This window comes from Hippopotamus amphibius, chromosome X (genome assembly GCF_030028045.1).
Source record: "Hippopotamus amphibius kiboko isolate mHipAmp2 chromosome X, mHipAmp2.hap2, whole genome shotgun sequence".
Classification (NCBI taxonomy): Eukaryota; Metazoa; Chordata; class Mammalia; order Artiodactyla; family Hippopotamidae; genus Hippopotamus; species Hippopotamus amphibius.
In genome coordinates, this window is record NC_080203.1 from 79745697 (window position 1) to 79761182 (window position 15486).

The following is a 15486-nucleotide window of genomic DNA, read 5'->3' on the forward strand; positions in this document are numbered from 1 at the left end:
TAGTTGTTCTCAACTCTGGCTATAAAAATATCCATACCCAGGTCCTACCTCAATCAATTAAACTAGGATCTCTTGGGATGGATCCCTGGTACTGTATAATTTCAATGTTCCCAATGTATAGCCAGGGTTGAAAGCCACTGATACTTGTAACTACTTGGGCTTTGAAAAGCAGATGGACCTGAATCTATTGCCAATTAACTATGGGGTTATACTTCTCATCTCTGTGTCTCTGTTTCCTCAACTGTAGAACAGGCATAATACTTTTTATCTTTCAGGGTTATGGCCAATGTTAAATAAGAATATATGCATAAAGTACTGAGTATAGTATCACAGTACCTGGAACAGAGCAGGTATTCAGTAAAAAAAAAAAGGTATCTAAATTTTTTATCAGTTATTTTATTACCATTATGATTATTATTATCATTTATAACTTTTTATATTACCACTAATAACAGCAAAACAGCAGACACTGAGAAGAACAGTAGATGCAAAAACAGGAGATATGAGTTTTAGTCCTCATTCTATACTTACCTAACTATGTGATTGTGGGTGAGTGAGTTCACCTTTCCAAACCTTAGTTTCCTTCTCTGTAAAATGGAGAAGATAAGACCCATCTGCTATTCTTTCCTCCCAAGCTTATTGTGAATATCAAATAGTTATCTGGGAGAGTGCTTTGAATGGTATAACGTAATAGAAAAATTGGATTATTATTATTTTTTTGGTCATCTTTTAGCTGCAATTCTGTGTTCCCAACCTGGTGCTAAGGGGAATGGCATGTCCAGAAATGTAAGATACAGCCTAGACGGGGAGACAGAATTTCTGTGAGTAAATGAATAGTACTTGGTTCATATCCCCATTAGAACACCAATCACACTATATTATCATTATCTTTTTTCATATCTGTCTCCCTCACCAGAATGACTAGCTGGAGGAATTAAAAAACACCACAGAGCAGTATACAAGTACTTCATGAGTGTTTACATGGATGGAAATTACCAATACCAGCTCGAGTGTTCAGAGGATTGAGATTTGAGCTGAGTGTTTTGGGGTGGTTACAATACAGATAAGATGTGAGAATAGGAGCATATATCTGGCAAGAAGAAGAACATAGTCTAACACTTACTTATCCCTGCTGTATGCTAGGTACTCTCTACCAGCCATGTAATTTAGTCCTTACAACCACCTTATGAGGAGAGGTTATTGTACCCATTTCCCAGATGAATACCTTTATAGTCAAAGAGTTGAAATAACTGCCCAGGGTCCCACAGTTTGGAAGTAGCAGAACAAGGCCTGAAAGCCAGCTCTGCCCAACTCCAGACTGTGTACTTTCCACACTATACCATACTGTCTCATCTAGAAGTAAGAGTCAAGGGCTTGCTTTGATAGGGCCAGTGAGGAGACCCAGTTTAACAAAAATAGAGCTGGTAGTTAAAGTCCAGCATTAGTGCCTGGGATAATAATTTGGCATCAACTCATAGAGGGCCTTGAATTTATGTTAAGGAGTTTGAACTTATCCTGTACATTTTGTAGTCACTGCAAAAATCTTTAAGAAGAAGAAAAACAGTGTGTAAATACTTAAGGTAAATCGTACAACAGTATTACATGGATTAAAGTTAATATTTTTTACATTTACCTTAAAAAGTTTTGTATAAGAAAACAATGAATATCAAGGTTTACTGACAAAAAATTGAATGAATATCAAGATCTACTAACACCCTTACATAGTTGCACATGTGTCTGTTTCCAAATGGTGTTCATCAGGCCATGAACATTTTTGTGGACTTTTTTCCACTTAATATTATTTTATATGAATACATTTTTTGACCTACCCTACATCCTTGTTATTTCATGCATGATATGTATTGGTTAATGTTTGTAAGTATTGAATTGTTTTCATTTAGCCTTTGTGGTTGGGTCTGACTTTTTGCTGTTAAGAAGCATGTTTTTGTGCCACTTGTTTTCCGTATTTTTTTCTTTTGGATTAATTTCTTTGGGCCTGTTCCCCAAAGTGGGTCAGCTGGATCAATGAGCATGAACTGCCTCATATATATCATGTTGCGTTTCATCCATATTGTTCCAGAATTCTTGATGGCTATCTAGATAGAATAAGCCCAGTGTACGGTGCCACCAGCAATGTGTGCATGCATCTGTTTCACCATACTTCTGCCAGAATTGTTTTTATTAAAAAATCATATGTATTTATTTTGTACTGAGTGACCTGGGAACTAGAGACATAGAGGCAGGAAGGTGAGTTAGGAGACTGCAACAATAGTCAAGGTTTAACTGATTTTTGGTGACGATGAATGTAACAAATTCGTCATCAAATATTGACTAAGCACCTGCTACGTGCCAGCCACAGTGCTAAACATATTAGTACCTAAGTAAACCCTCTCAGTGTCTCTGTAGGATAATGTATTATTGGCCCTGATTATATAGCTGAGGAAACTTAGACTGAGCAAATGGATGTGACATACCCTAGGTCATACAAATATGAAGTTCCAGAGCTGAGGTTCAAACATAGACTTTCTGAAGGGACAGCTGCTGGAAGAATTCTTTTTTAACTCCAGAGTTGTTGGTGACCAAAAAGAAATGGGGACCAAGGGAGGTGGCTTAGATCGCTGCAATATCGAGTACCTGCTGAGGAGTAGTGTTCCATTTGGCTCACTATCCAAGTTCTTGTTGTTGTTCTTTCTTCCAGGAGACTCTGACAGTTTCAGTAAAGTGCGGCCTCCAGGAGAAAAGCCAACCATCATCCGACCCCCAGTGAGGCCTCCAGACCCTCCCTGCCGGGCAACTACTACCCAGAAACCAGAACCAAAGCAAGATATTGTGGCTAGCAATGCAGGGGAAATCCCATCATCTGTGTAAGTAAGGTTGTTTTTCAACCTTGACCTAAAGCCCACCTTAGACCACTAATAATGCTTTCAGGATCACCATTATGGTTGCGAAGGGTATACAGTGCACAACCCCAGGGCATTGTTCACTACATAGTGTAGGGCATTGTCACAGACCAGCCCTGTTCGGAGTGTTCTACTCAACAGTTAAGGCTGGGAGATTTTCCCTAAAGCTGAAGTGTTTAAAACTTAGTGCCTGATTGGAGACCCATTTTTCTTAGTCACCCTGATCTCTGTAGGGGGATAAGATTACCTGCTGATTTCATGCTTCCTTGGCTCTGGAATTTTTTTTTCTTACTATTACTACTGGTTTTAATAGTAATTTAATGAACAGATTTGTTCATTTTACATGTGCTTTGAGGCTTTTCTTTTAAAGAGAGAGTATGATTTTTTTAAATCTTCCAAAATGACTCAAATTCTCCAGAAAGCCTCTTAAAAGGTAGGAGTAGAGCTAATATCCAACAGGCCTTCCTGAGCCTGGTCTGCAAGCCAGGGAATCAGGGATAGAGTGGCTAAGGTAAGGCCACAGCATCTATCAGGGACCAGCCTTGGTTGGCCATAAAACTAGCCTGGCTGGCCTCTCCTCATACAGTGCCTGGGACCCCCTCAATGTATCCTGCCTCCTGGTATTCCTTTTTCTTGTGTCTCTTGTTTTCCATAATTGTAAAATTGAGGAAATAAGAAAAACAAAGCTTCTACTATTTGGACTAATTAGCTAAGTATATTTATAAAATGTCAAAAATTATACTCTGAAACCAAGAACTTATTTCACTTGTTTCTCCCAAGAGTAGCCTGAATGCACAACATACTTAGACCATTCTGAGCCAAGAGGGAGCAAGCGTATCAGCCATAGCTTTGGGGGTGCCTATGGTCTCTGAGCCATCTCACATTCTGATACTTGGGTTTTTCCTCAGACCCAGATCCTTTACAAGCTAAGGCCAAGCCTGGCATCGGTGGCCTATCTGGTTCATATTTTCTTTTCCTTTCCATTGGCCATTGGTTCTCACACATATTCCAGAGAAACTCATGGGACTTGATTGGCTTCTGTTTGCAGGGTGGCTTCCAGGACAAGGTTCTTTGAAACAGCTTCCCGGAAAACAGGAAGGTAAGAAATGTAGGTGACAGAAGTGAAACCAAAACATTTTTTAATAACTGTATCATGAGCACATCATTTGTTCTCTTAACAATCCCTTTCGCTGTTTCTCTGTAGCTCTCTTTCTCTCTTTCTGTCTGTGTTTGTTCCTTTCTCTCCCCCAACACTCTCTCTCTGTCTCCCAGTCTCTTACCCTGTGTCTCTGTCTTTGTCTCTATACCTGTGTGTCTCTCAGCCTTTGTCACTCTTGTCTATTTGTCTCTCACACACTGTTTCCTTCTCTGTCTCAGTAATTTTCAGTCTCTTTCTGTCTCTCTGTGTTTTTCGACTTATGTCTCTGTTTCTTTGTCTATGTTTCCCTATCTCTTTGACTCTTTTTCTGTTTCTCTCTCTGTCTGTCTTTCTTTGTCTATCTCTGTATCTGTTGTCTCTGCCTCTCTGCCTCTGTTTTTCCAACTCTTTCTCAGTTTCTCCCCTCTCTCTCTCTCCCCCCCACCACACACACACAGTGCTCACATGCCAAGTGGTACTGCAAAAACTTTATGCGATGTAGGTCTTATTTTTTGTTACTTATTTAGACCCTATTATATTCTAAAAGGGCAGCTGATACAAATATATAGAATGAAATATTCTAACATAAACAGCCTTAGAATAAGCATAGCCCTTATTTCAGAGGCAAACATTAGACTTAGGTGGTTGTTTTCAAAGTGGCTGCACATATAAATCACCTGGAAAATTTTGAGGGAAAATAAAATGAACACAGATTCCTGCCTTCTACTCCAGACCTACTAAAACAGAATCTCCAGGATTAGGGCCTTGGAATCTGGGTTTCTTTTTAATTTCCTTCCTTTCTTCCTTCCTTCCAGTTAATTTGGTTTTAAAATTCCTCAAGTGCTGCTACAGACTTTCCAAGGCCTATCACTGGGACTCTTTAGACTAGAACACCTGGAGAAATGATTGCTTAGCCTTCAGGGACTCTTCTGTGAGTTTACTCAGTATTGCTTATCAGAGAGTTCAAAATTGTGCTTCCTAATGGGTGACAGGAGTGTAACTCTTCCAGGTGTTCAGTTAAAATCAGAACAATGTGCTTTTACCAGCACTGGGGCTGGGATAGGTTTGACATCATCTAGTTAAAACTGTGGGACCTGACTCACCAGGACATGATTCTGAACAGCAGGTCACCCTAGTTCTGCTTGGCAGTCAGCCACAGGGAACTCTAGGCGGGGCCAGATTCTCCTTAGACAATAATTTACTGTTTATTCTACCATAACAGATAAAAGCTAGGTCAAAGTCCCAGACTTCTCTTACTGATAGATAAAGTTTTCACCTAGGACATTTTTAAAGCAGGCTTAATCAGATAGGCTTGAAGAAAAAAAGAAAAGCAGAAAGAGAGAGAATACTTTATATTCTTAATAAAGTATCTGCCTATGAGCAGGACTACTTCCTACTTCCTAGTGGTCCTTCCTACCTCCCTAGGATAAGCCATATAAGAAATAAATACCAGGGAAATAGAATGAAGCAAACTAGCATTAACAGAATGAACTGGGCATATCTAAAGGAAAGCTTTTTAGAGGAAGTGATATCCGAGATGGGGCTTGAAAGATGGGTAGAATACACTGAAAAATGTGAGGGATTGATCTGTAGCCTTGGACAGCGAACCGAGGCATTGAGAAGGATACATCCTAGGCATGAACAAAGTCTAATAGAATCTTTAAGGCAGCCTGACTTCTAATAGGGAAACTATAGCCAAACTGCTGTTGAAAGTGTGGAAAGATTGATAACCACTGCCTGGGCTTTGTCATTTAGTGCTCAGGGAAGTCTTGGACCAACTGCAACATAGGGCGCTGTGGCCAAAGCAGACACTTCAGGATGTAGGACTACCTGACCAATCCTATGTCCAGGCCTCTGGGAACTAAATTTAATCCTGTTCCTTATCCCTGGATTCCATCTTGGCAGGAGGGTGGGTAAGACCAAGGTGGGTACACCAGTCCTCCAATATAAGCCACCTTTCTGTGTACCCACAGGTTCCTCCCACTCAGCATCCACATAAGGAAAGCACCCCTTCTCTCTAGGCCCCGATTTTATAACCACCACTTGCATCAGTGCATCTACATGCTGACTATTGGTCAAGATTCTTAGACTAGCCACATCAGTCCCATCTCATCTCTAATGAAAATAATGATCTGTTTAACCTTTGCTCTGCCCCCTTTTTATCCAATTTGTATACCTGACTGTTGTGTAACCTGACATTTGAATGACCTCACTTCTCATTCATCTCCTGTGAGAAGAAGGAAGCTTAGCTAGAGGTAAGGCCAGGAAGATGGATTGGGGCCAGATTGTAAAGGCCTTATATGACATACTAAGGAGCTTGGTCTTTATTTTGTAGTCCATGGGGCATCATGGAAAACTTTTAAGCATGACAATGCATATTCTAAGCTGCCTATTTTTTTTTAAAACACATTCTGGTGGTAATGAGGAGGATAGTTGGGAGAGTAAAACCTGGAGGCAGGGAGACCAATTAGGCTAATCGTCCTGGCAAGAGTTGATGAGGCATATGGTATTGTCAGTAGGAATGGAATGAAAGGACAGATTTGAGGTAGACTCAATGAGACCTTGCTGACTTTTCAAACATGGAGCGTTGGAGAAGGATTAAGAGAGAGAAGTCTAACTTGGGAAGTTAGGTACATGGTAGCAATAATTAATCGTGGAGGAACAGGTTTTGTGGGAAAGTTTCTCTGCTCAATTTTGGACATAGTGTGCACGAAGACTGTGGGACATCCAGATAGAGATGTCCAGTGGGTAACTGCAGCTTAGACTAGTAAATTGGAGCTGGACCTACATAGATTTAGGGGTAGAACTGTTGAGTACAGCCACTGTACAAATTTATAGGGTCATTCACATATAGTACAATGAGAATAGTAGCCTTTGCGGGGGGGGGGGGGTCTCAGTATTTGATGGGGATTGAAATCATGGATGGGAGTAAGATCACTCAGGGAGTAGGTATAAATAGACTTAAGAGAGAAGAAAAAAACAATGTTGAGGATATAGCCCTAGGACTAGCTGTTGTCTGGGATTTTCTGGCCACATTATATGGAGCTTGATCCTCCAGGATTGTCTCTTTCCTCCAACCATCCCCAGACAAGATTACTTTAGGACTGATCTAAGCACATCAAGAGGCCCGGCAAGGCTGGTTTGGTCTTCAAGGCAAAGGAAGAGTCATGTTTCACACAGCATTTGCCTTCCCTCTTTGCCCTTCTCCCATTGGAGATAATTACAGAATGTAGTCTTTGGCCTTGGGCCAATTTCTCTGGTCCCCCCCTTGCCTCCCATAGTATGGCACTCAAAGGATTGTGCTGGCACTTGAAAGATGTCTTTGTGTCTGGGATACTGGGCTCTCTAAATCTGCCAGACAGATAGCCTAGCCTATAAGCATGGAGTGAAATGTTTAGAAACATCTGGATAAAATCACTTACTTGTTTTCCAAATGGCCTAATTGGCACCGTCCTGGAAGGGTCACCCATCCAGTTGCTTTGCCTTTCCAGTTCTGATTTCTAGAGTCTTAGTGAAGTGTCTTTCTTCCTTTACCCACAGTTCTCAAGGCAGAGTTCCTGAAGATGAGAGTTGAGGCCTCAGGTATGTAGTATCCATCCCTGATTACAAAACCTTGTTACACACATGCCTTCTTTATAAGATCTGAATTTTTGAAGACTGGAATGCCATGTAGGTCCAGAGGATTGGAATTCACCTCCTTGCCTCAGTGCAATACCCTGTAATTATATGACGCTTAAACTTACTGCCTTTTAATTTTGAGCTTCTCTGTGTTTTTAAGTTTCCTTTCTCTTTCCTTTCTTTCTCCCTCAGCCAAACTACAGTATAGTTTTACAAATTGCCTTTGAATCAAGGTGACTAGCAATCTTAGATTGTGACATTTTGGGCAATTACTTTTCCTTCTCTGGGCCTCAGTTTCCCAGTATATAAAATGAAATGTTTGGAACCTTTTAACTCTGACATCCTTTGGGTGTATAAGAATATCAGTAACCTCTCATATGATATTATAGCAGGTCCCAAGAGTGTACCTTAGTGTTTATAGAGGGACTTAATTTCTTCAGACCAAATCACTATTTCAGTCTTACCCCTTGAACCTTCATCCTTGTTTCTTTATATTTGTCTAAAGCAAAACACTTTCACATCCATTATCTCATTTAGTCCATATCAAATGCCAGAAGTAGGGAAGATAACATGTATTTTCACTCAGCAAATAAAAGAACTGAGGTTCAGAGGGGATAAGTAACTTACTAATATCACCAGAGCCATGGAGATCATGGAAATTTCTTTCTCTACCTAGGAGTTCTGATTGACAATCAGATTGCTGGCATGACAGGAACTAATACACATGTAAATGAGATCCAGATATCTGGAGCAGAGCTTTCCACATACTCTTCAGCCTTCCTTTTCTTCCTATCACTGCCAGTATTCAGAGGTCTATGGGTAGATAAGCTTTTTCTTATCAGCTCTCTTGAATGTGAAGTCCCAATAAAAGGAAGTTTGGAGTTATTGCAGGGCCATAAAGGCAGTGGCCATTCTGCAAGGGGGGTAATCTCAGAGGTATCAAGCATCTGTATCCCCTGTAGACTTTTTGGGGATTAGAGTTTCCAGCCCTGATTATAGCACCATATTAGTACTATTTCATGGGATCTGAGTTATAAGGGCCTTTTCCTAGCTAGCTGCTGTTGCTCAGAAGAATAGCTACCTACGAAGAGAGGCCTTACTGTTCAGTGGCTGTTAAGTGCTTAACCAGTCCTAGCTAATTCCTTACTCTCTTCTTTCCCTTTCAGGTTTTAAAAGCCTTGGCCTCAGGGGACCCTTTCCAGGTTCTAGAAGGGTCTTCTTCAAACCCTTGTGCGCTGAAGAGCAGATCTTTCCTGGCCCTGCACCTTCAGGCTCTGGGATGCTATAAAATAAGGGAAACATGTCCTAGACACAAGTTTATTGCTCCTTTGTATTCTGTCTTCATTCCCTTAGAAGGTCTGTTGTGAGCTCCTATAAGACTGTGGCTGAACTCCCTCAAGCCAGACTGCAGAAAACAAGCTATCCGCTGACCTGAGTCGAAGAGAGGAGCTCAGTTTTCAACTCTTCTCTGAACTCCCTGCCTCCTCTAAAGGCCATCTAGCTCTGAAAAATTTGGGGCTAAAGATTGATCTCAGAAGTCTTACCCTGAGCTAAAAGTTACTTGAGTTGGGGCCATTGCTTACCTTGGAAGTAGGGAAGCAGGAATGTTTGCTGAACTTTGGGGAATCTTAACGTGTCTCTTACTGAGGATATGGACCCTGGTGCCAGTTTGGAGCTCTGGCGCTATAATATATTGCCAAGAATGTGTTTGCTCCTGTGAGGCCAGACAGAATGAGTGATGCCTCCACAATCCCTCCATGCGGACTCAGGAAAGTGGCCTTCCTGCTTTTGCATACAAATGCTTAGGACAAATCTGCAAAGCATGTTTTGCATGTCAAAGCCTAGGTCTGTTTCAATTATTCTTCCTCCTGTTTTCTCCTGGCAGCTTCCTTTCCAAGCAATCAAGAAAGATACAAAAGCTGAAAACAGTTCTTTTAAAAAAAGCAGACTGTGTTTGTACTGTAGGAGTTCCATTTTTGGGTCAAATGCTAGGGAGCATTGTTAAGATGGATTGAGGCCAGGCAGTTGTCCCTGTTGCTTCATGTCTGCCTTGTGCAGATAAAGCTTTTTTCACCTGAAAGAAACAGTTCTTAACCAGTATCTATGGATTCAGGAACTTCATAAAGCCTCTGAAATGGTATGCAGACTTCCATGACAATGTGCCCTTTCTGAGGAGATGGTCCATAACATTCTAGTGAATTTCAAATTGGGCCTGTGACACAATAACAGTTAGGAACCACAGCGCTTGAGATAAAAGACTCTTTTTACAACCCATAAAATATTTGATTAGAAAGACCTTTCAGAATTATTTAGTCTAACTGCTTAGTTTACCATGGGGGAAACTGAGGCAGAGCAAGTTAGTAGCCATGCCTAAACAAGATCCACATCCCTGGGCTTATACACAAGGTTCTTTCCATTACAGCATGCTTATCTAGTAAGGGGCCTTATGATTGGTGGCTTTAGTGGCTGTCATTTTGAGGATTTGGCTTTTACCCTCTTTCTTAAGCCACACATATTTGCCACCAAATGGGAATTCCAGACAAAAGCTCCTGGTCTTCCTCATTTGCTATTTCAATCATTGGAAAGGAACTAAAACACAATTGGAGTAGTGAGTCAGAAATCTGACGAGTAGACGTTTCTGATTCCTATTTGTTGAAGAGAAGCTGCTGGAGAAAGTGTCATCACTTGTTTCCACACAGGTGCCTTGGCTTTAGGGTAGCCTTTTAGATAGCTTGTCTTTAGGGTCTGTGTAATTATAACGTGGTCCAGTGTGAGAGAAAGGACTTTCCTATTGGACTCTTCTAGCAAGGCTCCGCTAGTGCACTGACTATAGTACTGAGAAAGAAGCACAGACATGGGGAGAGGGGAGGCGAGAAAGAGGGTAAGGGAGAGGGAGATGAGAAGGAGAATGCAAACGTGACCAAACCAACTCTGAGATGCCTTTGGAACAGTGTTACTGAAAGGCAATAGCTACTTTCAAGATTGAACTCTAAATATGGCTTATTGATGAGTTAGTAACATGTAAGCTATACACACTGAGAGCCTTTGTGGAAGTAATTGAATAGAAATTTGATGACATTCTTAATGAAGATGTACCCAGGTGGTCATATTGAACTCTCAGCTCTACCCAGTCTCAAAGGCCAAGTTGCAAAGAAACCGGGAACAAGTAAGCCAAGTGGCCACCATTCTACCTGCTGCTCAACCCCAAAGGGAATCTCTGTGAGGCCTACTGGCCTCACTCAGGAAGTACTCATTGAGCCCTAGCCTCAGAGCTGTGGCCTCTCTGCTCTTCCCCATTAGATGACTAACTAAACCAAGCAGGTGTACAAATTTTAGCCACAGAAGCAGTGGCCAGTGGGGACTCAGTACCTTTGAAGGTATTAAAGACATGATTTCAGTCTGGTTTCCTTGGGGGGAAATTCCACAATCACCACTACAAATATTGAGAGATTATTGAGAACCAGAGAAAAGCCACCTCAATTCTAGTGGCATATATGTCCCAGAAATGTGGCTGTGAGATTGCTGTGTGTACCCTGGGACACAGATCAAGAATCTGGCCTAAATAGTTGGGACCACCAGTCTGGCTGGAAGCCAAGGAGCAGTGGCTGGCTAGCTCTGCCCCTGCCCTGGGCTATACCCAAAGAATTACAAAGACTGAACCTCAGCAACTACCCTTTTGTTCCCTGGTTTCAAAAGCGAAAGATCCTGTGGAATGAAACTGGCTTGGCCTACTTTGATGGATGGATAGTCATTCAGAAGAGGCTACGGGAAGGCGATGATAATTGAAGCGTGTCTATGGTAGGAAATGGATAATTTCCTTGGCCAGTAGGTTAGAGAGACTGGCAATGGATGAACTGTAAATCTTGAGCTGACAGTGATAACGTTTATTAAGCACCTACTAAGTGCTAAGTGCTTCATAGACATTATATCATTTAGTCCCTACAATAATCATGCAAGTGGATGCTATCTTCCTCATTTTACAGGTAAAGGATTTATGGCCAGGCAGGCTAAAATTAACTGGCTCAAGGTCACACAGAAAGTAAATAACAGAATTGTTATTCTAATCCAGGTCTCTCTAACTCTAACCCATGTTGTTTTCCCTTTGCCACATAAAGGCCATATTACTGGAGCTGGCATGGCTCTCTTCACTCTTGCCTGCTTAGCAAAATATTAAAAGGCAAGCACTTTGGAGGAAGGAGGGAATGTAGGCCCAGTTTACAGGGGAATAAAAACTGGGCTGAAAGAGATTTCTGAGTTATGTTTTCTCCTCACCTTCAGAATGCCAATTTGATAATGTTTTAAAAAGGATCATTTACTTTTACCTTGTGACATGAAGGATTTATTTTTTAGTTGGTAGTTGTCAAGTCCTTGGCTCAGCTGTTTTTCAAAGAAAAAAGGCCCTTGTATATGTCTATTACTTCACCAAGGTTCTAGCATGTGCAGTTTCACCCCAAGAGACTGGCAATATCCACACATGGTTTGAGAAGTAGAAATGGTCTTGTTGTTTCTGCAGTACTTGATGCCTTGGGATCAAATCCCTATTAAGGGTTTTCTATGGTGATAGCAAAAGTTAAGAGATGATTTAAAATAATAAATATTATTGAAGTTTTTGTTTAAAAAAAGATGAGGTGTGTTGTCTAGCCTCTGAGGGGTAAAACTCAAGCATCCAAATTGAGTAATAAAGTGGTATCGTGTAGAGTATTTCTAAAATAAGTTGCTATTGTGGGAAAGAGTCCTTCCTTTTTCAAGAAGTTCCTTAATTCTGTAATAACTAGAACAAATAAACTAATAGAAGAACTATTTCTGTGACTAGAAAAAATTGCTTTCGAGAGAATGTAGATCAATGATACTGTTTTTAATGTGGCTGCAGAGAAATGGCCTTGACACATTACAAGCCCAGAAAAAGATTCAGAAGCATTTAAAAATTGCAGTGAAAAGCAAAATACCTTGAAGAGATGTTTTTGATGAAGAAAAACCTTCATTTTCATAGGGAAAGAAATCACTTGATACCAAGGACATTAATAGATGCTAGAAAGACACACTTGTGAAATACATATGTAACATCAGAGGAAAAATAGTTAGATCATGGGGTCCATTCATGTGACTTTTAATAAAGTATGTAGACTCTCTAGTACTAATGGCCTCCATCTGCAGTTTTGTCATGGAAACGATCCTTGAGCATATCATGCATGATCCACTGCTCATGTTGTCTTCTGCAATTCTAAGGAAATGTAGGACAGAATCTTTTTGTACCTAGGCATCTCCATCTACAGTTTATTTTGCCCCAAGCCCAGTTATTCCTTCAGGCCTCACAGCATCATTGTGTGACAGGTGAGAGCCCCATTATACAGATAAGGAAACTTGAGGCTCAGAAAGATGAGAAATGATTTGCCCAGTGTCACACAGGGATTGATAAAAACCTAGGACTAGAAGCTACAGGGGCATTCCTTTTTTCTGATACATCACACTACCCCCAGTGGTAAAAGAATGCTGACAGTAAATGGAGAAGATATTTAGAAATGAGACTAACATCTGCAAGTCTTGCTGCTCCAAGTGTGGTCCATAATCAGCCTCAGCATCAGCATTACCTGGGAGCTTATGAGAAATGCAGATTCCTGGGCCCCATCCCAGACATCAGGAATCAGAATTTGTATTTTAATAAGATCTCCAGGAGATAACTATGCACATTAAAGTTTGAGAAGCACTGACTGTAAGGCATTTGAGACAACAAAGCAGGTTGAGGAAGGAGACCACTTGATGAGGCAAAGACCAAAAATGGTAGATAAGGCCAATCTGGTATGTTGGAAGTGTTTACAAAGATTGTGTCCATAGCTGCCTGCTTCTTATATTGCTTTGTACATGGCCTTATACTTTAATGACATATAAATGAAGTTTTTCTGCTTCAAAGAATAGTGAAACAAGCCTAAGAAATAATACTGAAAGTTACTTGACTTTCAAACCTCTGAGCATCAAAGGCAGTAGAAAGGCAAAATGGAGCGTTGGAAAGAGCTCCCTTCAGGAGCATTGGGGGTCCAGACTCACCTCTGGCACTGCCTCTCTGTAACGCTGAGCAAGTCCCTCCCAAATTGTCTGTCTTTAAGCAAGGTAGTCTCAAAGGGCCTTTTCAGCTTTGACATTGTTATTCTCAACATTGTAATGAAAACGTGGACGATTCTACCGGGTTTTGTCTGGCCAGAGATTAGTATTTCTAGTTCACATGAGAAGGAGTGTTCTAGGAGGCAATATCACAGTCATGACAAAGCAACATTAATGAGAATTGCAAGGAACTGAGAGGAGCATGACTCTAGTTAACTGGTTTGAAATTGGCCAGTATTTTAATTAAATTATAACAAGGCATCCAGACTCCTTTGAGAACCAGCTGCTTCAAACCCCATACTTGGGAATCAACTCCTATATTCTAAATAGGGCATACTTTACATGATTTAATAAAATTCCTCTGATTTGGGCTTTGGGGGGATAGTTTATTGGGGCTACGAGGGACTTGTAAAAAAGAGAAAACTCTTGCTCATCCTCCATCTGCCCTCTCTCCAGATGATTCTGATGCCCATTAGCTGAAGACAACTGTCAATAATCTAACCTCTTAAAATGAAGGAACAGAGAGGAGAAGGGACTTGTCTACGGTCACACACCAGAGCCAATGGAAGAAAACAGGTGCTGAGAGTACCACCCCAAGCATCTTTCAACTCTACTTTCTTTGAGTGACTAGTTTACCACAATCAAAATATCTGCTTCCAGCAGTAAGTCACACACTGGGGAGGATGAATAGGCCTTCCATCTGAGTACTCTGTTTCCATCACCTGTTCACACTCATTTCTTCAGTTGAGCCTCATACAGCCATATCACCTAGGCAGAGCAGAGATGATCACCCACCTTTTATTGAGGCTCAGAGAGATGACATAACTTGCCCAAGGTCACACAGATAGGAAATAGACTTGTACCTAGGTTTTCTGATTTCACTTATGCTCTTCTCTAGAAGAGGAAAAGCAGCCCTGCAGACCCTCAGCACTTCTCCTGGGAAATGTCAGGAGCTCTAAGCTCTGAATTGCTTCAATCTAGTTGTTTCAAAACAGGTCCATTTTCTCCCTAGTGGAGAATATCCTAACAGTTTTATAACCTGAAACTCTGCAGAGCAGATGTCCATCATTTTGTTCTCATAACAGACCCATAACATAGGTAAGGCAAGGTATTTTGCCTTCATTTGACAGGTACAAAGTGAAACCCACAAATATTGTATTAGTTTTCTATTGCTGCTGTAACAAATGACTACAAATTTAGTGGCTTAAAACAGCCTCCATATTTCTCTCACAGTTTCTATAGGTCAGAAGTTAGGCATACTGTGGCTGGATTCTCTTCTTAGGGTCTCACTTAACTAAAATCAAGATATCAGCCAGGGATGTAGTTGTCATCTGGGGCTCAGGATCATCTTCCAAGCTCACTGGTTGTTGGCAGAAATCAGTTCCTTGTTGTAGGGCTGAGGTCTCCATTTTTTCAACATGTGGCCCCCTCTATCTTCAGGCTAAAGACAGCACATGAGATCCTTTTGCTTCCTTTTATGTATCTCTCTAACTTTCTCTTCTGCCTCTGCTCTTCAAGGCTCACCCTTTCATTGGGGTGCTATCATCGGGTCTGCACAGATAATGCAGGATAGTCTCCCTATTTTAAAGTCAGTAGTAAGCTTAATCACATCTTCAAAATCTCTTTTGCCATGTAATCACAGTCCTAGAGATTAGCACTTAGGATCTTCTTGGAGGCCATAATGCTGCTTTCAACAGGCATGGAGCAGCTCCCTGAGGAAGCACTCCTTTTCAG

The 15486-nt window shown here is 41.1% G+C and overlaps 1 protein-coding gene across 5 annotated transcripts in view; it reads left to right on the forward strand.

The window, feature by feature from the left end:
• Nucleotides 1-15486, forward strand: part of OPHN1 (oligophrenin 1) — a 648185-nt gene that overhangs the window by 557471 nt on the left and 75228 nt on the right. For 2 of the 5 annotated variants that reach the window (XM_057717521.1, XM_057717524.1), the window contains 4 exons: nucleotides 2699-2864; nucleotides 3949-3999; nucleotides 7579-7620; nucleotides 8823-12550. In XM_057717521.1, the coding sequence (XP_057573504.1) occupies nucleotides 2699-2864; nucleotides 3949-3999; nucleotides 7579-7612 (251 nt within the window). In that variant the 3' untranslated portion in view covers nucleotides 7613-7620; nucleotides 8823-12550. Of the gene's footprint in view, nucleotides 1-2698; nucleotides 2865-3948; nucleotides 4000-7578; nucleotides 7621-8822; nucleotides 12551-15486 lie in introns of those variants that run through there. The other 3 variants (XM_057717520.1, XM_057717523.1, XM_057717522.1) reach the window with 2 other exon arrangements.